Here is a 27,071-nt window from a genome sequence, read left to right on the forward strand (position 1 = left end):
AGGGATAAACTGCTAATTTGTTGGTAAGTTGCATTTCAAGATAAAATAATCACTAACCTCAGACAACTTCATTGTAAGCACTGCAATAATAATCATGCAAACCACATAATTTAGTTCTGACTGACTTAAACGTCAGTCAGAAGTTTTGTTTGCAGCTAGTGGACTGTATGCTAATACAGTGGATTATAACTGGACATGTAATATGCCAATTTAAACTCCATGTACTGTTTCATATGACAGTTCTAGTTACATGTTTCTAAATGTTTACCTGAAGGGACGGCTTAGAGAAGGCAAGTACTTAGTACTAATACATTATCTCCTCAAACCACGTAGAAACCTTGTTTGTACCTCTCAACCCAAACAAGTTACTAAACTATGAAAACACTAGACTGAATAATTCCAGAGCTTTAGGAAGGTTCAACCGTAGAGGGATTATATGTACACGATCAGATATCTGCTAAGGGCATAAGGCAAAATTCGATTTTTAGCGAACCAGGATGTTCTCATCCTGAGAAACATTGAAAGGGTCGTATGAATAATGACTATTAGATTGTTCCTCCATGTGTTTGATTTGTGAGGCTGATGAACACAGCAGCTGTTCAACTTGGCAGACAACTTGAATTCTGTCTTAAAGGAAAACCTTTAATCTTTAAGCTTTGGGTCATTGAAAAAACGTTTCCATCTGAAGTATGATGATTTGACGACTTCTAGCAACTTGAAACTGACCAGACATTACTGTTTGTTGATTTTATTGCTTTTTCTACTTCTAGATTTACTTTTGTCTGCCTATAAACATCTAATATTTCCAATTCATCTTGCTAAAGTAGCTAAGGATTTTGTCCTCTTAGCAGTTTAGCTTTTCTCTGCCATTTGTCCCTTTGATCTGCCTGCTACTAAGAAAATGATCCAAAACCTCAGGCTTACAGGGGAAAATATTATGATAAAGTTGGCTTGTAGGTCTTATAATTACGGCTTCCACCAAATATGTTTTGCATGGGGGTAATTAACATGTGATGCGAGGATCAGCACATTTTTTATCATGACTCACTCTTTAATAGACATGATGGCTCTACCTCCACATTGCGGCCTGACGTGCTAATTTGACAATACTTAAATGAGTTAATATTCTTCTCAATGTTTTTCTGACAGTGAAGAAGTTTAGGGGGTCCAGTGTAATAGAATCTTTATTATTTTTGGATATGTAAGGAATTATGTACACCTCACAGGTTGAGTATTTGCATTCAGTATCAACATGAATCTGTTCCTAGAAAACATCCAGGTTTTATACAGTACTCCGTTTAAAAAATGACTACTTACATTATTCTTATAAATTAAAATCGTTCTGGTGTTTTGCTCATTGGTGGCAGTTCCCAGGTTACCAGGCTTGTACATTTCATACATTTCGTAGTAGTAATGAAATGAAAATGTGATTAGATAATTATGAAGTGCTTTATTTCATATAAAGTAGTGGCTGTTTCTGGACTACATTACAAGGCAAAAATTGGAATATGGTAAATTTTATTTGAATTGTGCATCGTAACAAAGTGTTAAGCAAGACAATAAAAAACATTGTGGTATAATTTATGCATATTGGCCAGCCAAGAGCAAAGTAAATGGCAATTGTATTTGAATAGACATGTTGGAATAGAAAACATGTTTTCTGCACAGGTCAGTTTTTATGAAAACTCACAACTCTATAAAAAAAAACACTCCCAACACAAAGCATTCACACTCCCAAGCTGCAGACGTCTTCTTTTAATCACACTTAGAGCTGATGTGAGTGGAAACAGAGGTTGATAGATGAGGCATATTTGTCGACCTTGAGTATACTTAAGTGTGTTTTGTTTGGTGAAACAGGAAGGACATCTTTAAAATAAAACTGTTAAATGGAAATTTAAAGTTGGAAAATAGCTATGGAGCAAGTCATTACTCATATCTCATTGTGTTGCTTGGGGGGAGTTCTTCATGCCTGAAGGTCAAAGGCTTTTTTTATTTTTATTTTTTTAAAGGGAAGTCTGAGGCAGTGGTTTTCAACTGGTGGGTCGGGACCCAAAAGTGGGGCTCGGAGCTGTTTTCAGTGGGTCGAGAAGGTGTGCCTGGAAGAGAAATACTGTTAAAAGGCGTTGAAGCGCTTTTTTAACAAGTTTGTTTCCTTCAGTTTCTTTGTTCTATCACGCTTTGGCTTTGTACCGTCTGAGGTCCAGACTGCACAATTCTTATATTAAATTAAATATGATTGGTTGAAAAATATCAGAAATTTGGGTCGCGATTTTCATGGAGTAGTAGTTGGTGGGTCCTGAGGCTCAACCAGTTGAGAACCACTGCTCTAAGGTATTGATTCCCTCAGACAAAATAGTCCACATACTGATTTACTCATCAACATGAAACTCTTAAGAAAATAAACCTTCTCAACCGGAATCCCCATCTAACATGTTAGCCATTGAGGAACTGGGCTTAAGCGATTCCATCTTCTATCTCTTAATCTGTCAAAGGTTGGAGAGTAGCTCTCCAACAGCGCTCACCTCATCTTAGTTCTTTAACCTTCTTCATCTTTAGCTAAAATAGTTCTGAGGATGGCGTAACACATGGGATTTAACCTCTCACACTATTTATGAAAGAAGGAATTGGAGGAGACAGAGCTGAGAAATGGAACATGAAGGTGGTGAGGTTGTTAAATATAATGTGTTGGGCTTGTGGTCCAACTTGACAGAAATCTTTCCATTCCCTTATTAGTATTTTGATTTTACTGTGTATGGTGCATGAAATCTTTCCATTTTAGAGAGTTTAATGTTTCACTAAAGCAGCAATGAGTTTGCTTTTGATGTCTGAAGGTGTTCTGTTTCCTTGATACAAGTTCAAGGTGGGCGGAACAACACTGCAAAACAAATTTCAAGCCCTAATAGTTCAGTCCAAAGATATGACAAGGCAGAAGATTCCCACATGGTAAATTACATCAGACGTAACTTTTGACAGTTAAATTTTTCCTTTTTCCCATGTTCAACCTGTATTTCTGAACAGCATTTTTCTAAGCTTTTATTTGGGTGTGATGTCAGTAACATACAGAATGAGAGTGAGAAACGGGAGGACTTATCTTACATTTTGTCTTTGGTTGTCATATTAAAAACCAATCTCATCCTCTGTGTTTCTGACGGTTTCAACAAGTGTCTTTAAGCAATTTTTGATTTATGTGAACTCAGGTCACTTTGTTTTCTGGGGTTTTAAGACCACACTGGAGGAGGAGCGTACACAGGAAAAGGCTGATGGAGAGATCTTCTTGGGGTCAATGTAGTTGTTCTCTAGCCTCACGGCAACCAGAGTCGAATCTCCACTGAGATTCGGGTCACAGATGCCTTCTTCAGGGATACTCCTGGAAGTAACAACAAAAGGAAGTAGTTAGATAAACTTGAATGTATATACACAAGTTATTTACTCTAATAATCAATCGATCATTTGCTCAGTCAACATGTCCAGAAAAAAGGTCCATCTCCATCGTAAACACCCGTGTAAGTCTATGCATTATGAACCTCTGGCTGATTAAAACGTTTATTATTATATTCACTGTACTGTTACACAAGACTAACAGCTTCAAATTTTAACAATTGAAAAACTAATAGAATGTAATCTTTGGCTTTTTTTGCATGACAAAATACTTTAGACATCCATTAATTATTTTGAAAATCAAATTTGCATGTAAACTTACTTCATTCACTAATTTATTTACTAGATTTGATTGTTGTTGTTTTAATCCACCTTATATGTCTAGTACTCTGCAGGATTTGCCCCAGTGTTTGTAATAATTTCCCAAATGAAGGGTCAGCCGTCTTGGCCATGAAAGAACATGCTGCAAAGTCCCTGTTATATAAACTTGTGCAAATACCTGGACTGTGTGTGCTGTACAGTACATGGACCTGTGAGTGAGTAATGAGGTGATTCAGGGTGACTCTCAGGTGGAAATATGAAGCAACTTGTTTTGTTCCTTGTCGTCAAGACAACTCCCCGTCCAGTTAACTTTCAGTTGTTTTTGTCTAGTGTGCTGATGAATGAGTCAGTAGTCTGGTCGGTCTCTTGTCTGTTGTGGGACCCTTTGTTGTTGGTCTTAAAGGATTCAATTAAAATGTGCTTTTATTCTTTCCTTACTCTCTGTCTTAAATTATCTGTTTTTGCTTTATTTGTTGTTGCTGCCAAAATTTGGGGATTCTCTCACTGGACACAGTATGACTTTTTTTAACCCTAAGATATATGAACTCCTTTCTAAACACTCAAACCTATTCAAACTTGTATCAGTATTAAACTTATTGAGTTAAGTTTAAATTATGCATTTTTTGTTCTGGTTAATAACTGTATAATCCAATCCATGTAATTTCCACATCAGTAAGAAGTGATTGTTTATTCTTTACCAAACTTAATACACTTTAAAATTTTATAAGTTATCATTTTAACATCACAGGAAAAAACCTTGATCCTTTAAATATGGAATCATGTGGATGTTGAAACCATACCTTATATTGTTGTTGTTGAGTCTTAGAAAGTGTAAATTGGTCATCTCGTTGATGCCAGACGGCACGCTGACCAGCTGATTGTGATCCAGACACAGTTCCACCATTGAGTTGTATGAGCCGAAGAATGACTCTGGTTCGATTCCCTCCCCATCCAATTTATTATAAGAGAGGTAGAGGTACTCTATGCCAGGGTCCATATGAGCGAAGACATAACCTGTGGAGGCATTGGCCACAAACATTGTAACTTTTGAAGTTCATGTCCCTACATTTGTACAGATTATTAGCACTGGTGAATATTCATCAATAAATCAATCAATCATTATTTGTATAGCGCGAATTCATAGCAAGTGTTATCTTGTGGTGCTTTGCAAAAGAGCAGGTAAGAGACATAGTCATTGTCATTCATCAATATGTCAATAGTCTGTTTCATATGTGATTGAAGTAAGAACTTCTTGGACTGACAGAGATGGCAGAGCTGATATTGGTATTGATTTTCTGTGTATCAGAAACCAAGGCCAATAGACAACTAAGGTACACTGTGGTCTGGATTTCTCAAAGAGGAGCTGGTGGGTCCTGAGGCGATACAAGTTGAGAACCACTGCACTAAATAATCAATTTACAGTCCATTAATGTTCCTTGAAAACTGTAGTAGACCATTAAAAATGTTCAGGGCCGCTTTAAGTTTTTTTAGCAAGTCCTTCTGGTATCATGTTCCTCCTATCTAAGAGATGTCATATTTGTCAGCCCAGCACTCCATCCATACTTTCCACTTACCAGGTACCCTTTCTATTTTGTTTCCCACAAGCACTAAGTGAACCAGAGACATCGGAAGGTAGGAAGGAACCAGGTAGAGGTCATTATGCGAAAGGTCGATGGACTCCAGATTTCTGAAGAGAAGTAGAAGCATTAAGAAAGTGGAAATGAAGATACTGTAAGAGATTGATTGACCTTGATGACAGCACAGTTCAGACAAAGTTCAGAAAAATTAGTTACAGTGCACTACAATTCTGTCAATACAATCCAAGAAAATGTTATTTTGTTATATAGTTATATAGGTGCTAATTAAACTTATTATAATGGTCAGCTTGAAAAGGCACATGAAAGATTGGTAAAGGAATAAAATGTATATTGTTGACAGCCAAAATGTTGATGGAAATACATTTCTATTAATTTCTTGTGAGTCTTGAGGATCATATTTGATACTATAAGTTTTCCTTCTGACCTGTGATTAATCCAGGCCATTGGGGCGATCCTGCTCTCATCCAGCCTGTTGTGTCTGAGAGATATCACATTCAGACTGTGAGTCTGGTTGAAAACTGTCTCTGAGATTTCCTCAATCAAATTATTTTCCAAGTACAGCTCCTGAATAACAAAAAGAATGCAAAATAAAATACATCATGAAGGTCAGAAAGAAGAATGTTTAATTGGTGGAAACTTGTTGGCAGGTTATTGTCTAAGTCACGGTGGGATTCCCATAAATAGTGCATTTTTTGTTTTTATTGAAAAAAGATTGGGTTTGTATGTAATTAAACAGTTATGTTAGCTGAGTGCTTTTGGTTCAGAGATCTTGGCAGACAGGCCTGTGGTTAGTTCAGACTATTTGTGGTTATAAGTGCAAAATCCAACCCAAAACAAAAATCTTGTTTATAACAAGCATAATCTTCCACTTGGCCTTACAAAGCTGAAAGTGTGAAATCAGAAATTGTGGATTCCCTGAGTATATGTATATGTAAGAATACATGTTGACAGTACATTATAATCTTGGGGACTCATTTTAAGAAAAGGTATGGGCTTTGGACTTGCCAAGAGTTGTAGTTGTAGAAAAGTTCCAGGATCAAAACACAAGGTTGGTTTTAAGGTGGATTTTTCAGCAGCAGCATGTGGTTGGTGCACTGTTTGTGGTTAACCAGATGCCATAATTACAGGTCGGTGGACCAGTTTCCCACAGGTATAAGCAGAGTTTACTCTACCAGGGAGTCTTAAACATTGGAGCCAGGATGAAAATACTGCTGCATCAGCAATCCCAAGTTACTGATTAACTGACTGCAGCCAGCTGCTCTGAAGGCCTTTGATAGTGTGGCTTAATGACTGTTAGATTTGATACAGACAATGGCCACAAGTGCCCTACACCTTTAGATCCTTTGAACCACCAATCTTGACTGAGGTATAAAGACTATTTACTGAGGGCACAATCACATTAAACAGGGTGAGTTGTATGTTGTTGCTGTTGTTCATTTATTTACTTATTTATTAGGATATTGTTGAGATCAAAGTCATGCACTTTAAGGTAGCCCTGTGCTGGGAAGGAAAAGATTAAGGTAAAGAGATGAAGTAGTAATGTAAATAGATGTTACTTCATACCAGTAATGACATGGGAAGGCCCTGTGGTATGGTCCGGAAGTGGTTTCTGCCCATTCTGAGGTATGACAGCTGGATGAGGGGAGCAAAAGCCAGAGGGGCTACATTCCCCTCACTCAGCAGATTTCCTTCTAACTCCAGAATCACCAAAGTGCTCAGACCTGCTCAGAAAAGGAACAGATAAACATGCCTGTGTTTCTACGGGAAACTTGATCTGTATCGGTACAAAACAATAAATATTTCCAGTTTTTCTGCAGAACACAACAGGAGATTCTCATTACATTCATTAAATGAGGTATTCCAAGATGGTTGAACAACATTATAGGGCATAATTACTTCAAACCCTTTACACATGATAAGATGTTTGAGCTGGAGTTCACAAGGTTGGGGGAGAGACGACATGTAGTGTAAGTTTACTTCACCTAAAAGTTCCCCATAGCATAAGAAGGGCAAGAAATTCTGATAAACTAAGAAGTGCATCCATGGAGGGTTTGGGAACCATCTATCACAGGTCTCCTACATATAGGAGCACCTTTAATTTCAATGATTTTGCATGGAAGGTCACCATCAAACAAGATCAAAATTGCGCTTGATCCTGGAACTTAATTATAGCAGCTTTATAAAAAGACAGCAAAACCTTCAACCTGATATCAATATCTAAACTGATATATGTATGAGAAGTCATAGATCTAGGTTACAATATGTTGACTATACCAGATTAAATGCCAATTGCCTTTTCATCCTTTAGTCAATTTAAGGTTATTAACAGTAGGCTACCCCAGCAGGACAAAATATAGAATGGAATGTCATAGTGTTGTCTTGGTATTGGCTCTCCATTCTGGTGTATGAACTAAACTCAGCCACAGAGCTCCACCTGGAGACACAAAAACTACTCAGAATTATTTTGGATTTTCCAGAAAAATAAAGTATGTTGGTGCATTAAAAGATACTGTGGCGGTACCTCTGAAGCTATGATCATTGATGATTTTCAGTCTGTTCTCATTAATCTTCAGCTCCTGCAAGGTGGAAGGAAGGTCAATTGGCACAGCTTCTAGATGGTTCCCATCCAAGTAGAGACGCCTTAAATTCTTCAAACCCTAGAACAAACAAACACACTGGTACTAATATCTGTCAATGACTTTTCATACAACAAATGTGAATTACACAAATAACACTTTTACGTTTTTTTCTGAACCAGAATCATCTATTATCAGGACACATTAAAAAGCTGTGTTTAAAAACATACTTATAACTGTTCTTGTATGTCTTTGAGACACACGACACACATCACAATATTTTCTTCAGTCTTCCAATGCCATACAAGTTTAATGTGTCAGTTTGTCTTACTTTAAAGGCTTTAGCATCAATGCCAGCAGAGGTGAGCTTGTTCTTCTTCAGGTTGATCCATTCCAGGTTGGGGATGCCGTTGAAGGCTCCTGCTGGAATACTGCTGATGCTGTTGCCTGCAAGTCGGAAAACTTTCAGTCAGTGAAGAAAAAAACTGAAAATGTGGCAGGCTATGTGGTATCAGTGTGTTTCTGGACGGATTTTTTCTCAATTTGTTTTTATTTATTTGTGTCATTTGTTCTCTATATTAATTCCCTTAAGGGTCCTCTAGTGTGAGGAGAGTACCTTCTCTGAAGTATGAACAAGTATGAGCTATAGTCCCTCCAAAGGCATTTGTCGAACAACAACATAAAAACCCATCCTTTTTTTCCATTTTAGAAAAATGAGCAAACTGTCATACTGTCAAATCAGTTCTGCACTGAGGCGAGAGTAACTGTGGACTGAGAATAATATATTTGTTATTATTTGCAAGGTGTAGGGAAGTCTAAACATAATGTTGACAGATAAAAGTTTTGCAACCCTGATGCTAACCCTAACCAATAATAATCGATCTAACAAATATTGCGTGTATAGCCAAAGCCTGATTATATGTATTTCCTCAGTTCTTGTCCAAAAACGATTAAAAACACATTGTGAGTCCCACAGTTGCACTGGGAAACACGTTCCTCCATTATCAAAGTGCAATTTATCTGCACTCCATGTTGCACCACTCTGCAGCTGGAAGAACTCACTGGAACCTCAAATGTGGATAAATGTGCTGCTAGTCCCCAACAAGTAAGTTCTCCCTTGCCACTGTTTCCAAAAAATATTGTTGGGTCTCTCTTATAACGACTATTAACTAAACAAAGATAACGGTGTTGTCCTGTTCATTTTGTAAAGCGTTTTTTGTTGGGATTTGGTGCTATATAAATACAAATTGATTTGTTGAATGGATTAATCTTTTACTGCAGTTAGAAAATCATTATTATGAAAACCAAATGGTTTTTTTTATTATTTCAGGTTGAATAAAAACGCTAAACTTTGCACGAGGGATGTTTGTGTTACAGTGTTTTATTTTTCAAAATGGCTTCAATGAGTCTTTGACTGGCACTGCCTTCTGCTCTGACTGTTGTGGTGTTGACTTACCTTCCAGACTGAGAGATTTGAGCTCGGGTATGGCCAGAGGAGGGAAGTAGAGGAGTTTGGCATTATCACATGTCACAGTGACATCAGAGAAATCACAGCCTGGAGGGAGGCTTCCTCTGTCCACCACCAAAACCTCCCTCTCCTCATCTTCCTCCTCTACCTCCACTGCCTCCTCCACATCTGTTTCAATCTCCTCCAGCTCCTGCAGCTCCTCCAGCTCATCTGTTGAAGTAGGAGGTTTTGCGATCGGAGTAGGGAGGCGCTCAGGTTCTTCGGGTTCTTTTGGGGGCATCTGAAACACATCTCCCCTCAGCCAGACCTCTTCCTCCTCCTCCAGTATCTCCTGGTACTTCTCCTCTTCCTCCTCCACCAGTTCCAGTAGTTTCTCCCTTAATCTCTCCTCCTGCTTTCTCCTTTCTTCTTCTAGCTCCCTTTGATTCTCTCTTGCTTCTCTCTCGGTGTCTTCCTCCCATCTCCACCTTTCCTCCTCCTGCTTCCCCCACCCCTTCTGCTCATCTTCTTCCTCCCGATGCTTCTCTTCCGCCTCCATCAGTGCAAGTAGTTCCTCCCTCAGTATCTCCTCCTGCTTCCTCCTTTCCTCTTCCAATTCCCTTTCTTTCTCCCTTGCTTCCCTCTCTGCTTTCTCCCTCTTCCTTCTGTCTTCCTCCTCTTCTATCCTCCTCTCCTCTTCCTCTCTCCTTCTCTCCTCCTGCTTCCTCCACTCTTCCTCCTCTTTCTTTAACTGCAGCTTCAGAGCCTCCTCTTCTTCCTTTCTCCTCTCCTCCACTATCTTTCTCTGTATCTCCTCCTGCTCCTTCCTCTGCTTCCTCTTCTTTTTCCTAGCCTCATCCTTCTTTCTCAAGCGCTCCTCTTCCTCTCTGTGCTCCTCTTCCTCACGCCATAGAATTCGCTGGATCTCCGCCTGGGTCACGTCCTCATCTGTGTCGTTGGGAACTGGGGAGTCACCAGAAATGTCAAGGCTGAGGTCAGGTTCTGGGTTGGGTGTAGGGTGGTGCGGGGCAGCCAATCAGAAGGAAGGCGGTGGTGGACAGTAAAGAAAAAAGGTGACAGAATCAAGAGAAAAAAAGGATAGAAAAGGAGTGAAGCAAAGACAGGAGAGGGAGCACAAAAGGAGATGGAACAAGTGGAATAATAAAGCAAGCTAGAAATGAAGGATACAGGATAGAGACGGAAGTTTTTGAGGACAAAGGATCAGGATGATAGTCGACAGACAGACAGGAGATGGACAGAGACGACTTTGTGTTAGTGTTGTAGAAAGACATACACCCATATTTCTCAGACCGACAATTACAAGACCAGCTTGTTGTAGCTACAGAGCTCTGCTGCTGTAGACCAGTCTGGGACAGATACTATTGAAGCGTTCTTCAATAGGAATTTAAATTGGTTGTTTCATGTTCCCCGGCATTGGTACCATCTGCTACTGAATCTAAGTGTGATTAACATAATTTTGTGATGTAAAATATTTACAAGCATACATTTTCTACCCCCTTTTTTTTTTTTACATTCAGTAAATTTAAACATGATTCTTCCTCACAATGTTTCTGTTGAAACGGTGTTGGCTGAACGATTTTTTTTACCTTTTCAAACTGAAGTTATTCTAACACCAAACAGTAGCATAGTGCATTCAAACAATCGTATTACATTTTAAATAAATTAGACCAACCTTGGCTCCCTTTTGTAACAGTATGTGTTGTTTTCTATTCTTATACTAGATGTTATACATATTTACTGTGCAATATATGAATGTGAGCAATTCAAACACTACAGTGCCCCCCCCCCCCCCCCCCCCCCCCATCCAACTTCATGTTTTCAACAAATTATGCACCTACAGTCGAGAATTTAAAAACGTATATCCCCTGTAAGTACAGATGTTACTGTAGTTCGCTGAATGCAATGAATGGTTATACATTCACACTTTCACAATAGACATAACACATCCCGTTTAAAACCAGAACATTGGGGGGTAAGTGTACATGTAACCCTCTCAATTTGCCTCACCTTAAAATGTATATGAGGTATATTAGCTTTAGCCAAAATAAACTAACATGATAAATGGGACTCTAGGGAGAAGCAGTTGCCAGTGGCGGTGTTAATAAATGCAACTACAAAAAGTTAGCGTTTACACCACAGGATCATCAAGGGAAACTTTTCACACCTATTTTGAAGTTTTTATATGGAAGGATAATGCATTTTTCCATCCAAACACATCAATCTGCCACTTCTATTAGCTGTCACCAAGTCCCAAACTGTAACATTAGACTCAGATGGAAATGATCAGCAAAGCATGAGTCACAGAGCCTGGACAAATATTCTCATTGCTCCGCTACTACACAATGTTGTGCAGATGATGTTAAGTTAACTCAAACTGTTATTTTCTACTTTCTACTTAAAGTCCGAGAGTCTGACCAGAACTTAGAAGCCAGAAGAGGCTTATAACTATTGTAGACTCCAGACTCACAGGGGGTTTCCTTTTTGGGATACTAAATATCCGACCATTTGTTTTGTAATTCTTGCAGGTTATAGAGCAAAGCAATATCTGTAGTGACATCCCCACAAGAAATTTGTTTTGAAACTCAATAGTTTGTCGCGCCCCATGTATGGAAACTGTAGTCCTCCAGGCGGGTGGACAGGGTTCAAGTCCAACCTGCCGCCTCTTTCCCTCATGTCAGCAAAACATATAGGGCCAGATTTACTAAGTTCCCAATTAAAGTACTAAATTGCGTGTTCGTTCCAATAAATTGCACGTTCGGTTGGTGGGCGTTTTGCGGGTGATCTACTAAGAAAATTTGTGTGAATGACACCAGGTGCAAACCTTGTGGAGGCGGTACTATTTAAGTTAGGTTTTTGCATGTTCTACTGGTTTACGTCACAGATAGTTTGGACGGAAAGCAGGATGACTGCAAGCGCAAAATAGGTATAAGTGGGAGAGGCAAAAAAACGCAAAATATTTTCGAGTTATAGCAGATAAATCTGAGTATTACCAAAAAAAAAATTGGCTTATAAGAAAACCTTGGCATTAAACAGGGCCTCTCTTTTCTTCCCTCCACCTTTTGAATGAATTGTCATACATTGCGCAGGAGGTGCGAGCTGTGTCCTCTGTGGCACGGGCGCACAGGCGTGACACTCGGGCCATTGTTGCACACCAGATAGCTGGCCAGCGCTGTGTCTGATGGGATTTAAATGCCCTGGCAAGAAGTATCGAAGACGGGGGTACAAGCAGTGGTGAGAGCCCCCAATTCAAGCGTCCTACAGCGTAGCAGTAGCGGGCTTTAGAGGGAGGAGACAAGTGCATTAAGGAGAGGAGCGCACCGGAGGGGACGAGCTGGGGGAGAGACGCACGACCCGAGAAAGAGGAAATCCCCAGTTTAAAATTAAATGCTGGCAATAGAACGGGGAAATAGAACGACATAAATGTCAATGCTGTAATTCTTTAGAATGCAGAGGCTGTGAATGTTCAGTTTTGTTTGGCTATAAATAGGCAACAATATAGCCTATATTAGTTTAATCATGGTGTTTCATGCTTTCATTCCAAACATATTACCTTGTGTGGGGGAAATCGCGATCTTTCTGCCTTCTTTGATTGTGCCTATGTCTCCTCCTCACGAAAATAACATCAGCCTTTTGTGCGTAACACTGTGCTCCTGGGTTAGCACGTTCTTTTCAAAGGTGTTAAATTCAGACACCTTCATAATCACCGCAGTTTTTGCCAGGCTTGGTAAATTGCAATGCGTGTACTAACTTAACTTCTTTGCATTTTCTCCTACCAGTATTTTGCACGCTAGGGCAGAAATGCCCCATATTGCATATTCATTGAGGCAAACGTACTAAATGGACAATGGGTGTTGTTTTGCTCACATAAAAGACGCAATCTTCACTGCGCGCCATTAGTAGATCAGATAGCACTTTTTTTGCGGGTGGTGTCAAGTTTGCACACGTTTTAAGACACGCAGACCTTTAGTAAATCTGGCCCATAATCTGTTTAGTCTGTATTTTGGTATGATTGACTTTAAAGTAAGTTTAAACCAATCATGAACATGTTGAAAACAACCTATGATATCTCCCAACACAAAGACACATGAACATTTTCACAACATGTCGGTTGATCTGACCCAAAATGTTCTGAGCACATTTTAAAGCCGTGATTAAGACAGGAAGCAACATACAGAGGCCTCAGGGGATAATTTGTTCGGTTTACCCCAGGAAACTAGTGAAGCTTTTTCATATCATTCTTTGTTTTAATGAGTTTAAAGTATACTGGAAGAAACTTCATGTGAACACACGCATAATGATATAATTGTACGATGAATTGTAAAAATTAATGTTGTACCAATAAAAAATGCGGTACAATGGGTTGTGTAATTACTTAAATTAGTCCATTATTTTTACCCCCAAAACGTTTTGGTAAGGCCAAAGTAAAACCCAGTCTGTCACCACATCCTGCCTATTCTGTTGGAAAGTATAGACCTGCTTCCATGGGACGCCAGTGGCCTACTGGTTTGTTCGCGCCCCCCATGTATATAGGCTGAAGTCCTAAAAGTGGGCAGCCCAGGTTTGAATCCGACCTGTGGCTCGTTTGCTGCTTGTCGTTCCCCACTCTCGCTCCCTGATTTCAGACACTATCCTGTCTCTACAGTTAAAGCTTAAAAGTCCAAAAAAGAAAAATGGAACTGCTTCCATATCCTTTATCACAGTAATTGGTGTTTTCAGAATTAATGATGTTTAAATTGTTCTTAAATATAAGTTGTGTAAATCAAAAGCTTTTATGGTTTGAAGTGTAAAATTTTGGCTCGAAAGTCAGAATCATTGCTCCTCTATATTGCCTCTGGATGTTACATCATGGCTTTGCCACATGTTGTGTTTCTACCTGGCTCCATGCAGACGGGACAGCACTCCCCAGCAGGAGTGAAGGGGAAATGGCAGTGTGTTTTGGGACAGGTGATCTTGTCACAAACCACTTGTCCTCTGGTACACTGACAAGTCACACAGGGCTGAGGAGACCAGACGGCTTGGTTGAACATGGTGAGACCCTGGTACACACAGTGGCCCTGCTTACCTGAAACAACACATACACGTTAAATTCAGATCAGTAGTTTACTGTTGTTCAATTTCTTTATTAACAGATCTTACATGACAAGAGTTACTAATTAGAGTCATTTGTGTTAAATGTTTCAATTGATGTGTCTTCTATTTGAGTCTATTGGTCAAAGTTAAGCTTCAGGTCAGCAAGAATTTGACATTTTACCATAAGAATACGTGATGAGACGGCAATTTTTTTGCCTTGTGACTTTAATAATTTGAGAATATGTTAACAAACAAACAAGGACTGCAATAAGTCATGTGATACAGCTTGTTAGCAAACACCAATTGCCCACCAAACAAGTTGCTTCTTTTACATGAAAGTTGGACATAAACATCATGGTGTGAGGTATTTTGTGCAAACAATTTTTCTCCCAAGGTGCTTCAGACTGCGATGTTAGTTTTAAGATTAAGAAACCCATACATGCATCTTGTTCAGGCCCAACCAGGCCTGAACAAGATGCTTTCATAACTAAATGAAAAAGTTGAGTGATCTAAAATTACTATAATTTTAACTTAAGTCCCGCCTCTGATGAGGCAAATAGCCAATCAAAGATTTGGATTTTGTTTTGTTGTTCAGGCCCAACCAGGCCTGAACACGGTTACCTCTTGTACATACATCATCACCATACATGTATAGTGCTGCCGGAGACAGAGGGACCAATTATACATCATGTCCATGTTGCGTTCCCATGCTTGTGCTTGTGTGTGATCACCCAAACCATGCTGAAGACCACCTCTTCCAACCATACCAGGGCCAAGGAAGTGTACTGTGGTAAATGAAATGGACTTTGGAGGTCAAACGTGCTTGGGCACAGTACATAGTGCCTAGTGTGAGTGCGCTCTTAGTTATCCTTCTGTCAAATTTCTACAAACTCTAAGGCATCGACTCAACCCGAGGAAGTTTGCTTAACATCAGCAACCTGCACAACTGAGACAAGTCACCTTCATATACTGTTTTTTGGAGTGGCTATTTTGATGGAGAAGGAAGCCCTTACTTTATTATTTGATTGACTTTGTTGGTTTTCCAACTGAGGAAACAGCTGTCAATGAGCACATCAGCTGACAAAACAAACCGGATGAAGGGGCAGTGATTCAGAGGTCTACTACAAGGCAAATTCCAACCAGCATCCTGAGGGTCACACCTTTAGACTAAGGCGCTGACATGCTTTGCTATTCTCCCCAGCTGCAGCAACAGTCCTTGTGCAGTAATTGCTGTGTATGTTGTTAGCTTCAAAGCCTGTACTTTACTATCAGAAACACACAAAACAGTGATTTGTAGTGTTCCACTCCTCCCTTGACATTTACTCCACCTTGAAAAATTAGAAATGGGACAGGACGAGGCTGTGACTGGCAGTGAGTCAGAAGAAAACACTGTAAACCACTATGATATAGCAGGAAGAGGCTCTTTGTGTCTATTTGAGGTCTTTCCTGTCTGTCATCTATCCTTTCTAATGGTATGCTCTTTGTTATGCCCATAGAATCACAGGTAGTTAAGAGGCTCAGGTTATTCCTCTTAAATATGGTCTCTCCTCCGTCTTTTCTTTTTACTGTGAGGAGAAAGACTGTCACCCTGTCATCTATGCAGGGGCACTCATACTTTAGAGCTTTTGTTTTCTCTTTAAACTATTGTCTTACTGTCAAACAATATCTTTATTGTCTTGTAAATTGCGGGTTTTTATTTGAATAATACAGTCGCCATCAGACTCGGCTATAGCCCCATCGTATTGTAGTTTTCAGCTCAGACTTAAATGTGTTTTTTAATAGTGGTGAAACTACTAATTAATTAATTGATCAACAAGCAATAAATTGACAACAATTTTGAAGATGAGTTCATGGTTTTTTAAGAAGAACAAAAATAGTTAGCTTCACTAATGTGAGGATTTATTAATCCTATCTGTTTTGTCACATTGAAAACAGAAAATATTTGTTTTTTGGACTATAAGTAGGACATTCAAAAGAGTGTCTTAGGGGGCCTGTGTCCTAGTGGTTAGTTCCCACCCCCCATGTACAGAGGCTTAGCCCTCGAAGCGGGTGGCCCAGGTTCAATTCTGACCTGTGACTTCTATCCTGCATATCACTCCCCACTATCTTTCCCTGATTTCTGTCTCTATCCACTGTCTTGTTTCTAGAATAAAGGCATAAAAAGCTGCAAATATATGTTAGAAAAAAATAGATTATTCCATCTGTGAGCCCCTTAAGGCCACATTTAAGGCCTTTCAGGCTCACTACTTTTCATGAATGATATATTGTCCTAGATATGATTTTATTAACAACACTAATTCCACTTTAAAGACATTTGATTCTAGTACTTAAATTACTTCTTAATATCCTTTATAAATAAATGTGGATGGGATTATTTAATACTGATGGGCACTTTAGCATCCCCTGCCCTCATAGTTTGAAGCACTTTGAGTGATCAGAAGACTAGAGAAGCTACACAAGTACAGTCAAGTTACCATTCAGTATGTTGTAGGGTCTCATACTGTTCATACTGTATTTGAAATGTTGGACAAAGACATCCGCATAAAGCCATTGTTGGTACGACCCCTCCAAATCTCAAACTGTGTTGTTTGTGTCCACTTTACAGTCTGGTTGGGATGATTATATTTTCCAAGAGCTTTGAGGTCAAGCCGATTTAGTTCCCATTGTTTGGGCAGAAAGAAGATATAGTGACTTGTTCAAGTTATGATCTCATTCGGTTTTAACCTAACACATTCTCAACCGGGAGCTTTAGCTGAAAAATGTCTTTTCTGACTTATTCTTTCTTACTGGATCTCAGCATTTGTCTGAAGAAAAAATATTTAAGCCTCAAATAACACATTATCTTCTCTTTACCTGCCCAATACTGTTGTGTGCATTTGGAAGTGTGACAGCAAACTTTTTTGGTACATTAAGCTTATATGCAGAGAAAGTCTTATGATTGTAGGAAAAACCCTGCTATGTCGAGGCAAGGTGTTAAGAAGTAATGTTGACATTCTTCAGTTGATAAACACACATCGACATAACAAGAAATATTGACATCAGTAAAAGTGGTTAAAAAAATCACGTCGATAGGTGATATTATAAATCTGTAACATCAATGTTCATGTCAGGCTTTTATTTGTTTTTATCTTGTTTGTATCTGATAAATACCTAAATGTAGATTTGGGAAAACAGCAATGATTTTAAAGGGAAAGCTGAGGTACTAAAGTTAAATGCAGCCAAGGCTGTTTGATTATTAAAAATAGGTATTTCCATTAATGTTAATTTGGTGGGAGACCACATTGTTGGGGGCACAGTGTAGAGAAGAGTTTCAGAAGACTGACATATTGGAATTAAATCTGGAAAATGCTGGAGGCTGACATTGAGTTTAGTTAATTTTTTTGAACTATTGTTCTCAAGCTAAGCTGTATTTTTTTACATTATAGTACCCTGCATGATTTACAAAGATGAGTAGATTTTTTTGATGGTGCAGTTTCGAAAATCCAGTTATGAAGTAGAGAGCCATGATGGTCTTCTTAAATGAGATGGTCATTGATACAGGGGTGTAAAATAAATGCTTTTTGACCTTAAGTCAGCGTATAATTGACATGCATTTATGATATTCTTACAATTGTAAAATTATAAGCGAAAATGGGGGGTATGTGACAACAGCTGATTCAAAGAGGTCAAAATGAAATCTGCAAGGGGAGCCACGTGTACATCACAGAACAAAAAAAATCTTAACCAACAGTCATGTTAGTCCAACAACTGTAACTTTCTGTTTAGATAAACTGCAACTGATCTGTTTGCTTGTTGTAACATTACATTTTTCCCCCGGCTGGTCTGAACAAAGAGTCATGCTCTTATATTCCAAACAAGAATTAAAAAAAGAGAACCAAGTAGTTTCAGCTACATGAAAAAAAATGATTGTCTAAAGCACAGAACAACAGACTGCCACCAACATTACCATCCTTTCTAATTACATAATGCTGACTTCATTGTTGCAAGCTGAAGGGCTCCACGTGGCCTTGAGGTTCTTCTGTGGAGTCTTTCCTCATCTCTTTGTGGGATTTTCTGGACTTATTTTCTAACGAGCTCTTTTCCCACAGATGATTTTTCCTTCTGTTCATGGTGGAATTTGATGATTTGTCATTAAAAAAACTGAGCTGTAAGAAGAAGCAGCTTCATTACGAGAGGAAGATGAAGCCTCAGAGCTGTACTGTGCTGTTCACAGACCTCACTTCTACATGCTGTTTGATTTTAAAAAAATGTTTCAACTCAGTTAAAGATTAAATGACATTTTATTGACTGGGAAACTGTTTTAATGTACCACTTAAAAGTTTAAGCCTGTTTCCATGTTTGGCTTACACTTAAATGTACACTGAGTCAGATGGAGTGGTTTGATTGTTTGGGAAATTGGTCACATTTCTCGTGACATCTTTAAAACTACTTTGATTTTTCTCCTAAATCATAACATGGCAGATTATTTGTGGATGCCAAAGCAAAGCCTGTAACATGTCATATTGCTTGCACACAAAGATCTTTCTCTGGTCATTCTCTGCCACTTTGAAGTGGTTGTTGTCTTTTATTCTCTCTATACAATGTTATTTTGTCCACTTCAATTTTGGTTGCTTGTGTGTTTTTTGGTAGAGAAGCATAAACATTTTTTGATTTATCATTTAAACCGTCAGAAAATAATCTGCCACAAATGGTATCCACAATATGGAGTTAAAACCATTTGTCATTATTTAAATATATTTGATGGTTTCTACATCAAAAGGAAAGACATGTCTCTTGTGGAATAAATGTGAATTGATTTTGAGGGGTTTTGGCTGGGTCATAAAAAGCAAGATATTCAATGACTCTTGGACTAGAAATGTAAAGATTATCTGTTTTTATAGCCCTAAAAAACAATATGTAGACGAACATTTGTCAGTAGAAAACCGCCACATACCCAACCCTTTTAAGTGTCTAGGAGAGGCTGAGGTAACTACAGAAAAAGTCAAAACATGAAATACAAGCTCAAGAGCCAATGCATGGTTTGTAAGTAAATAAAAAATTCTGATAACCAGTGCTCAAGTTAAGAATAGTCCAAGAAAAAGTTTATAGGCTCTTTAGATTAAAAAATGATATACAAATATATTGAGTGATCAGTAGCATTGTTCTGTGACCTGCTACAGTGCGGCAGATGAGGACAAATTACATTTTGTAATCCTCGTATCGACAGTAAAATATTGTTCATACGGAAGTTACTGTCCCGTCCCTAGGATGTGTTACTCGTCTCAGTAACCTTTGCTGAGTCACGGCTCTCACTTACCAGGATAAAGGGTATTGTGTTTATAGTCTTACTGACCTGGGATAACGTTGTAGGTTGAGTGCTGTTCTTGTACATTTTTGTAGGAATTCAGGAACAGAGTGTTTCCATGGTTTTCTTTAGGCTCCACTGGGATGCTGGGACCAGGTATCAGTCTAATCTTCATAGGTCTGAGGCGTCCCCCTCTTGCCTGCTGTCGACCTGAAATATGTTAGTTTGCATCCTTTACTAACAATTGACATCTTTATAGAAACACATGAAAGGCAGAAACTAGCATTATGTAAAGCCACTTGATTTAAATTATATTCTGAAGATCAGTTAACAGATATATTTCTGTCTGATATGACTTGTGTTTGATGTATCCAGATGATCATATCGGTTTAAATCCTGTTTCAGCAGTATGAATACAAAATTTGTTGTCCTCTGTCCTACTCTAATCTTATTAAAATCCTTTCTTGCTTTCTGACTAAAACATATTTTGCTTTTTTTAAACTGCCTGATAAAGTGGCATTAAAAGACAATTTTAGCAAAAACTGATTCAAAGTACTGACGTATGAAAGAAAGAAAATGGACCCAAGACACTACCATGTGGGACTCCACATGTAATTGATTAGAGATTTAGAGGTTTTAACATAAAAAACAACCCCACTATACTAATTTGATGACAAGATAACAAAAGATGCAAGTGCAAAGTTCACACCTGGCAACCAACTATTAGTTCAGGACTTTTGAGATGCTGCATGCAGGCTCTTTGCACTGTAACTGTTCTTTAACAAATAGCCAATATTAGCTTTTTTTGTGACACTGTTTCCTTTTTACATTTCTACTTTTACACCACCAAATACGACGCAATACTGTTTATCAATCAGACATCTTTACAACTATTGGTTGGTGTTTTTCCATTCTGATTGGGTAAATCTAGCATTTTCTCTTCTGTCCTGGACCCATCTACTACAGTCAACAAAATTAAATTTGTAACTATATTCTAATCTAACTGCACAACTGCTAGCAAGAGAATTACCAAGATGTCAGTCTTTCCCTTAGAATGAAAAAGTCTTACCTTGTCCGTCCCTCTTTCTCTTCTGCATGCGGGTCCCACTGTCTTGGTTCCAATGTCCAGTCTGAGCATCAGCAATGGTCAGCCCCAGTAGCAGCCACAGACTGGCCACCACAAGCCACCACCTCATCCCTGTAGAGCACAACGCACTAGATTCATGCTAGATTGCCCAAAAGGTACCTTTACTTTCCATCGGGCTGGTTATTGATAGATCTTTTGATAGTGTCAGGCCCTTGTATGAAAGCTATACTTATTATTGATGCCTTTTTTTTAAAGAAATAATAAAACTTTCTGAGATACCGCTACCTTCAGTGCTTACTCAGGAAGTATCAAGCAGGTTAATAAGATTACCAACAAAGAAAAACATAACAGCCAATTCTCCAAATAGCCAAGGCTGGGTAAAAATGCTCAGAAATCCTTGGCCCTCCTTAGCCCTTGGATCTATGATGCTGACCATCATCCATATCCAGGGTTTGAGTCCTAGTGTGAACTATACTCTGTTGTTCCATTGCTCTCCTTCCTCCTTCCCTGCCATCTCTTTACAGTCAACCCAAAATATAGCCATGAAAACCATAAAAAGAAGCTATTGGTTTTCTTGCTCTAACCTCTTTGAAATGTAAGAACTTAAATGCTGAATATTTGGAGGAACCAGCAGCCAAAGACACAGCCCTGATGTTTTTCTTTTCCATAAAACCATAGTTGGAATAGAGACAAATGTTTTTACCTGCAGCAGGCTCCCAGACAAAAGGAGCTGTCAGCTTTCCTACTAGCCCTCATATAGCCCTTTGTTGGGGTCTTAATGGCTGGTTGCCTTTATGTGTGTGTGTGTGTGTGTGTGTAATGACTAGTCTATACAGAGCAGTCCTGTCATTATTAAAGCAGGGATCTGAAACAAGCACACGCCTTCACACACCTGATAGTTTGTTTTCTGTCTGATTCCCTCACTGAATGGGGTAGAGTTTTTCTGCATCAGCCTCAATAACAGTAATAAATGTGCTGTAGCTGTGCCGCAGTGCATGATGGGAATTCACAACGTGGGCAGATTTTAGTCTTATATGCTGGAATGGTTCCTGAACAAGCCTGAATTTTCATATAAAGAAATAAAGTCGATTTTTTTTATTCACTTCTGACTAGATAACTCTCTGTTACTAATTGTTGAGAGCTGGTTGAGACCAAATCAGAGCTTGTAGGTTCTACAATTCTACAATTCACTTAGCAGACGTTTTTATCCAAATCAACTAGACACACAAACAACTTAAATTGCATGCTTATGGTAAACATCTGTTTTCTAACATGCCACAATTACTTTTTAACTTGAAAACAGGATAAGTTGTGTTTCAAAAAAAGTATTTGTAAGTGGAAATTGAGGAAGAATACATTCAAATAAAAGGCTTAAACTTAAAAAGCAATTGAAAAGTAAGAGGCTGACTGAATATTTTCTGTAGACGTGATGTGGCCGACATTTTGTCCCACGCTAATGCCTTGTTAATGCATTCATTATATTTCACATCTACACGATGTAATTTATTTAACTCCCTGGATTCTTTCTAGAGCAGAATACAGTATTGCATCCATTTAATCTCAGGATTACAAGATTGGTATAAAAAGGGTTGATGAGGGTTAATATAGTTTAATAAAAAGATGAATGCAGTTATTTCAGACAAAACCGTAGTGTTTAAAGTTTGAGAATTTGTTTTTTTGTTTTTTTTTTCCAGACATGATCAAATCACAAATGTGCGTGAGTCTACAACAGGGATTAATGATTTGATTTGAATAATAACTGATTTTAATTACAGATGTTTCATTTTTAGGTCACCTAGAGGTGAACGTGTTGTGTTGATCACCTAAAAGTTTCAGCGCGACATCACTTCTAAATGCAGTAGCCTGCTGTTGCGCCTTTATCACCAGCTTTCATCAGACCATAAAAATAATAATAATACATTTTATTTATAAGCGCTTTTCAAAAACTCAAAGACGCTGTACAATAGTTAAAAAGAGAAAGAACAGCACAGTAAGAACAGACTAACAGACATTGCAACATTACACACAAATCATAAAGATAACAACAATAAAGGTAAACTACAGAAAACAGAAAATACATCACAATCATACATTAATCATACAAAATATAGCTATTACTGAACATTTAATTCTTATCCAAAAATGATATCACGCACAGGCCGCTGGTCCGCTGGTTTAACCGTGGAGCAACGCTAAATGCTTCCTTGAATTACGCACGGAGATGGCACAGATTCATGGCACATAAAAAGTCAGTGACAGAGTTAGATCACGATAGTGCGGACACAGAGAAGAACGGACTGCCAGACTCATATCAAAAATCGTTTAACTGAGTTTACGTGCAACATGTTTGGAAACATGTTATCATTTTCTTATGCCTACTACTAAAATACCTGAAGATGACTTCGGTCTTTGCATCAAAGACACTCTTTTTGTTTGTGACAACTTATTCATGTGAGCAGGTTTTATCTGTAATGAACCTTAACGAGTGCAAACTGTGCTGTGGCCTGACACACACATATCTAAAGTATCTTTCTCCCTCTATCTCTCTCACTCTCTCTCACTCTCTCTCTCTCTCTCTCTCTCCCAGGGCAGGTAGAATAATCTGTGTCAAAGTTTCTATAACCTTGAACAGTAATACATAATATAATAATCTCAAACAAAACATAATTATTGATTTTTTTCTTCTGTAATGTGGTACATTTCATTATTTCCATGTGCCAACATGCAGTTTTCAATGACAGAGTTGACCCCTCTTCTTAATGTACTTTTGCATTTTCTGCGTTAACATGCAGTTTTCTATACAAGTACCTTTTTTGTCTTTTTTTTTAGTCATACATTAGCCTATATATCCATGTGTTGAGTTATAGTGATGTCTGCAAAATTAGTCCGGCCCACTTGAGGTCTCATTTGAACAAATCTGGCCCCCGACCCAATAGGACTTTGACACCCCTGCTTTAAAGGGTCTCCTTATCCATGACATCCGCCCAAGCCCTATTAACATTCATCACATTAATGGCTTCACATTTCTATTTGGATTAAAACAGAACTTAAGTCTGCTGCTTCACAGACTGGAGGTCTGAAAACACAGTCAGCCAGCTGTAGGATCCTCCCACTTCAACCCAGCAGTGGCCAATAAGAAACCAGAACTCATTGATGTCTGGGAGACAAAAAAAGAGAGAGAGGGATCCATGTGTGTGAGACAGAGGAAAGAAAACAGGAGGGAGGGGAGAGAAATGGAAAATATTCAGCACTTCAGTTTCTGGATGAGCAGGCTCAGATGGAGAGACTTCCAGCAGCAACAGCAGAGGATAAAAATAACCCGAAGGCTGTGTTTATCTGTACTTTAATAAAAGTCGGCTGTGTTTAGGCTGGAGGTTTTTTTCTGCTTTTGTGTCTGTTTGTTTCCCTCAGTATTAAACTAAATAACTGGCCGTGACTGATATTCTAGCTGATGGTGTTTGAGTTGTCTGAAGACACACACATTGACAAATTCAATACTTTTTGATTCTGGTTCACTTCATCTTTTTTGCTGTAAAACTAAAACTAAATCTATTTTAACAACCCTATTTCACAATATAAATGAATTTTCAATGTAAAAAAAAAAAAAAGTGACCCTACAGATTGTGTTCAGTTGGGAAAAAAACTCAACAAACTCACTTCAGGTTCTTAGTCTCTTCATGGTTGCAGACAACTATTGGCAGCGTATGTTCAGCCAATACCGTATTTTTAAAAAAGTTTTTAAAGTGCTTCCCCAAAATAAGATTTCGAGTGTGTCGATTTGTATAGTTCAGTCTGCTCCATTGCAGCTATGAAGCAAACTGTTTTTAAAGTTTTTAAGTAGCAGTCTTGAAGATCTCGATTATCTTCTCTTTGGTGACACCTATGGTGATATGCTGTAACTGCAGGCGTGTTCATGGAAATCTCTCTTAAAATGATCCAACCAGTCTTTGCTAACAGTTTTAATGGTTTGTCTTCACCGGAATGACAGGTTTGTTTCTTTTTCTTTGGATAAAGTTGCTGAAATAAGGACACTAATTACTGTTTTGGTAATTACTTTAAAATGACCAAAAAGGGTATAAACCTGAATAATGTTCCTTCTGATTTACTTAAAGAACTTCCCAAATGTCCTCTGAGCTTATTTTTTATTTCCTTCAACACATCTGAAAATCATGTGTGAGCTGTCGGGGAGATTTGTGAACAGTGTCAAAATCAATCAGAAGTGACAAAAAACAGACACATGAATATGAAAAGTTAAAGAATCTGGTTCCTTTGGGTCTGTTGGGTCTGGTTCATGCTTGTACTCCATGTCAGTAAACCAATCTTATTAGTTTTTTAGAAGATTCCTGTGAAGAAGATTGTCAATGGAAACTTCAAAAAACTGTTTACAAAATCTTAAATTACGGACAGACAGATACAAAGAGAGAGAGAGACAGGCGGACAGAGAAACGGAGAGGGGGAGGAGCTGAAAACGGACAGACAGACAGACAGACAGACAGACAGACATTGACTCTACTTTACCAGCAGTTTGAAGGCGTTTGAAGGACTTGAGGCCAAATTCTTCAATCCTCTTTTTTCTCCTCCTTTCTGGTTCTGCAGGAGCTCCAGGAGAGGTGTGTGTCTGTTGACCCTATGTGTATGTGTGTGTGTCTAGTTCCTGGTGTGTTTGAGAGCGAGGAGCAGTTTTGTACAGTGCAGAGCAAGCTAAGCGTTCTGAGGAAAGCCAGGATTTGTAATGCTACTTGGACAGACACACAGAGAGAGAGAGGGAGAATGTACTAAAAAGAAAGAGAGAGAGAGAGACAGGTCTGACATCTGTCTCGCTGCCTGAGCGAGGTTACAGCCAATGTGCTTCAGGATATCTTTGAATGACAGTCAAAGTAAGCCGACAAAAGGGAAATATTCACATATTGCTCAGTGAAAAGCACAAACACAGCAGACGGTTTACTAAGAGGAGTTTGAAACATGAAGGATGATTAAGTTCCACGATGAGACGAAGAGGAAAGTCTCAGAGGTAGGTGAGGAGGAGGAGGGGAAGTTTCCATTTGAGACAGACAGAGGTCAGAGGTCCCCTAAAACCAAACATCCCACTCCAGTGTCGTCTAGAAAGACTTCATGTGGAAAACTGTTCACAGAAAGCCCCGCAACCTAGAACAGGGAAAAGTCCTAAATGCACATAACCAATACAGTTTGATTATAAGATGATGAAAAAGAGTAAGTATGACAAAGAGCTGTAAAAATCTGTGTATTTCCATAAACCGAAGATATATTTTACTTAAATTTGCTAATGACAGCAACCAGCTTCTAATGGATCCATTGACTTTACAATTCCTTTTTAGTATAAAACATGTAAAATGTAATTTATTGTCCTTGAATGTTACAAAAAATGTATCCTAGTTTTAAAATTCTTCCTTTAATATTTGAATTAAAGTCAGGATAATCCAACAGTCTACCTGTCTGTGCTGGTGAAAAATAATGTGCACGCCCACTGCAGGGTTAGCGTGGATGTTTACTGATTGTGCTAACACTGCAAGCTACCTGAGAATATTCCCTTCAGTCTAGACAACTTTGTTAATCCCTCTTGGGGAAATTGGTGTGGAGCAGCTTGTACACAGTGACATACAGACAACAGTTATACAAAAGGGCTAATAACAGGAATATTGCTTTAGTTGTAATGGAAAAGGCCAATTATTTAACACGCTAGCACAATGTAACCGCCAGTGTTGAGGGCCTGCCTACCCAAGGTTCACCCTTGTTTGAACAACTGTAATCCGCGTGGTCAGTGGTGGAGTGGTTCCTAAAGAAGTTTGTATACTCTTAATTTTACCCCCAAATGTTTTTTAAAGTGTCCAGTACAGCAGACTATCAACGGTCTCCGTTATAAACAGTGACATGTTAGACTACACTTCCAAATTTAGTGCATACTAGCCAATCAGAGACAGAGTAGGGAGGGTTATCGCTTCACCATCCTAGGAAAAGAAATGCAGCGCCCAAGTGAATATTGTTAATCAATCAATGGTGGGAATCAGAGGGGATTTAGAAGTGGGAGTACCCAATGGAGACAAAAAAATAAGTGTGTATACTCCGTATTCCTGCGTATACCCTGCACTACACCACTGCGCGTTATGTTTCACTTCACTGTGTCTGCGTCCTCAATATACGCTGGTTTCAATGGTGTCCGATGAATGAATTGTATCCACTCACTCCTGCGCACTGTCATTGGCTGGGGGAAACACATCCACACGTCTTTTGACATGAATAATGGGGGACATATTACCTAAATACTGCCAAT

The 27,071-nt window shown here is 38.7% G+C and overlaps 2 protein-coding genes across 5 annotated transcripts in view; one reads left to right on the forward strand and one right to left on the reverse strand.

Annotated features, from left to right (window-relative positions):
* The window catches only part of cenpp (centromere protein P), an 87,486-nt gene that overhangs the window by 56,703 nt on the left and 3,712 nt on the right, over positions 1 to 27,071 (forward strand). The window lies entirely within an intron of this gene.
* Positions 1,431 to 25,526, reverse strand: ecm2 (extracellular matrix protein 2, female organ and adipocyte specific). 4 transcript variants are annotated; one of them, XM_061041241.1, is made up of 12 exons: positions 25,301 to 25,526; positions 20,765 to 20,893; positions 19,744 to 19,905; positions 14,215 to 14,403; positions 9,330 to 10,283; positions 8,205 to 8,320; positions 7,819 to 7,954; positions 6,861 to 7,018; positions 5,722 to 5,861; positions 5,274 to 5,386; positions 4,500 to 4,713; positions 1,431 to 3,367 (listed from the first exon to the last, which is right to left on the reverse strand). In XM_061041241.1, exons 2-12 carry the CDS (start codon positions 20,889 to 20,891, stop codon positions 3,199 to 3,201), a joined length of 2,478 nt encoding a protein of 825 aa, XP_060897224.1. In that variant the 5' UTR covers positions 20,892 to 20,893; positions 25,301 to 25,526; the 3' UTR covers positions 1,431 to 3,198. The 4 variants fall into 4 exon arrangements, with proteins under 4 accessions (XP_060897224.1, XP_060897223.1, XP_060897226.1 ...); XM_061041240.1 differs by having other exon boundaries at positions 9,330 to 10,322; XM_061041243.1 differs by lacking the exon at positions 14,215 to 14,403.

Source organism: Labrus mixtus, chromosome 7, assembly GCF_963584025.1.
Source record: "Labrus mixtus chromosome 7, fLabMix1.1, whole genome shotgun sequence".
Taxonomy (NCBI): domain Eukaryota; kingdom Metazoa; phylum Chordata; class Actinopteri; order Labriformes; family Labridae; genus Labrus; species Labrus mixtus.

Excerpts from the sequence above, each read along its gene's own strand:
- ecm2 (XM_061041240.1), bottom strand. The coding sequence starts at position 20,891 with ATGAGGTGGTGGCTTGTGGTGGCCAGTCTGTGGCTGCTACTGGGGCTG. Across the intron at positions 5,862-6,860 it reads GCCTTCCCATGTCATTACTG|GAGCTGTACTTGGAAAATAA; the intron begins GTATGAAGTAAC and ends TTTGTTATTCAG. Across the intron at positions 4,714-5,273 it reads CAAAATAGAAAGGGTACCTG|GTTATGTCTTCGCTCATATG; the intron begins GTAAGTGGAAAG and ends ATGCCTCCACAG.